General features: G+C 52.9%; 1 protein-coding gene across 1 annotated transcript in view; it reads right to left on the bottom strand.

Annotated features, from left to right (window-relative positions):
- Positions 1–251: 251 nt before the first annotated feature.
- The window catches only part of MAP6 (microtubule associated protein 6), a gene marked incomplete at its 5' end in the record, with an annotated part of 76,995 nt that continues 75,394 nt past the window's right edge, over positions 252–1,852 (bottom strand). The window contains one exon of the mRNA XM_006777966.2: positions 252–1,562. Within this exon, the coding sequence (XP_006778029.1) occupies positions 386–1,562 (1,177 nt within the window). The remainder of the gene's footprint in view (positions 1,563–1,852) is intronic.

Here is a 1,852-nt window from a genome sequence, read left to right as displayed (position 1 = left end):
GGGGCATGGGTTGATTCTTGGTCAAGAGCATGTATCCAGGTTGTAGGTTTGATACCTGGTCCTGGTTGGGACAGGTGCAGGAGGCAACCAATCAATGTGTCCCTCATATCAATATGTCTCTCTCTTTCTCTGCCTTCCACTCTCTAAAAATCAATGGAAAAAATATCCTTGGGTGAAGATTAACAACAACAACAACAAAATGTGCATGATGCGCACGCGCACACACAAATGGAATCAGAGAAAGACACGGCTAAGCCAGAGGGATTTATTAGATTCCAGCAAGACTATACAATACTGTTTCATGCAGATTAAATGTGAGACTTTGCTACCCTGGGGAGGGAGCACTTTCACTGCCACCTTTTTCCTTGGTGTCAAGGGGTGTGTGTCAAGGGGAGCTCTCAATATATTCTGCATGGGGGACAGTTGGGATTGTGACTGGGGGTGGAGGTGAGACAGTGGACAGCTGCGGGCCCCTTGGACCTTGAGTCTTCAGAGGTCCAGGGACCACAGGACCTTGGTCCTTGGCTAGTGGTGGCACTAGAGGATCTTGATCTTTCAGAGGCACCGAGATGATAGGAACTGGATTCTTCACAGGCTCAAGGACCACAGGACCTTGGTTCTTTGGGGGCTCAGGGATCACAGTGCCCCGATCCTTGACTCGTTCTGGGACCATAGAACCTTGATTCTTTACAACTACAGAATCATGACCCTTCAGAAGCTCTGAGGTCACGCCACCCTGACCCTTGACTGGCTCTGGAACCACTGAACCTTGGTTCTTTGCAGGCTCAGAGAGCATAGGACCTTCTTTCTTTACAGGTGCTATGAGCATGGCACTTCGATCCTTTAGATGCTCTGGGACCATAGGACCCTGATCCTTGACAGGTGCTGGGGTCACAGGACCTGGATCCTTTGGAGTCTCTAGTACCATGGAACCTTGATCCTTAACTCTTGCTGGAACCATTTGATTATTTAGAGACACTGGAAACAAGGAACCTTGGTCCTTGACTGGTGCTGAGATCCCAGAACCTTCATTCTTTAAAGGCCCAGGGACCGTGTGATCTTGATTCTTAACTGCTGTGGGAACCATGGAACCTTTATCCTTCATAGGCGCTGGGACCCCAGGAGCTTGATCCTTCAGAGGCTTTGTGACCCCAGGAACTTGATCCTTCAGGGGCCCTGGGACCCCAGGAGCTTGATCCTTCAGAGGCTTTGTGACCCCAGGAGCTTGATCCTTCAGGGGCCCTGGGACACCAGGAGCTTGATCCTTCAGGGGCCCTGGGACCCCAGGAGCTTGATCCTTCAGAGGCCCTGGGACCCCAGGAGCTTGATCCTTCAGGGGTCCTGGGACCCCAGGAGCTTGATCCTTCAGGGGCCTTGGGACCGCAGGAGCTTGATCCTTTAGAAACTTTGGAACAGCAGGGCCTTGATCCTTCCGTGGCTCTTGGATCACAGGGCCTTGATCTTTCAGAGGCCCCAGGCCCACGGGACCTTGTTTCTTGTCTGACTCTGTGGCTACAGGACCTCGATTCTTATGTGAGTCACTGGTGGGATGGACCTGGCTCCTGCAGAGAAGAGAGAGGTGGTCACTGTGAGGGCCAGAGCTCAGGCCAGGGATGGGGCAGAGCACAGATTGCCTGTGGAGCCTGGGCAGGGCAGCTCTTGCTGGAGAGCCAGGAGGAGAATCTGACTTCCATGCTCTTAGTATAGAATGTGGGGTCAGGGGAGGGGCAGGTTCGGGAACCAGTCATTCAGTGTTTGCCAATTGATTATAACCTGCACGTGGCACAGAGGATGGCACCCAGTGAAAACGGCAGTGCTCTAATGGGACGCAGGGTCCTCCAGTGGGCAGCGC

This window comes from Myotis davidii, unplaced genomic scaffold, assembly GCF_000327345.1.
Source record: "Myotis davidii unplaced genomic scaffold, ASM32734v1 scaffold169, whole genome shotgun sequence".
Taxonomy (NCBI): Eukaryota; Metazoa; Chordata; class Mammalia; order Chiroptera; family Vespertilionidae; genus Myotis; species Myotis davidii.
The sequence above is the reverse complement of the archived record's forward strand: the minus strand, read 5'-3'. Positions and strand labels throughout refer to the sequence as shown.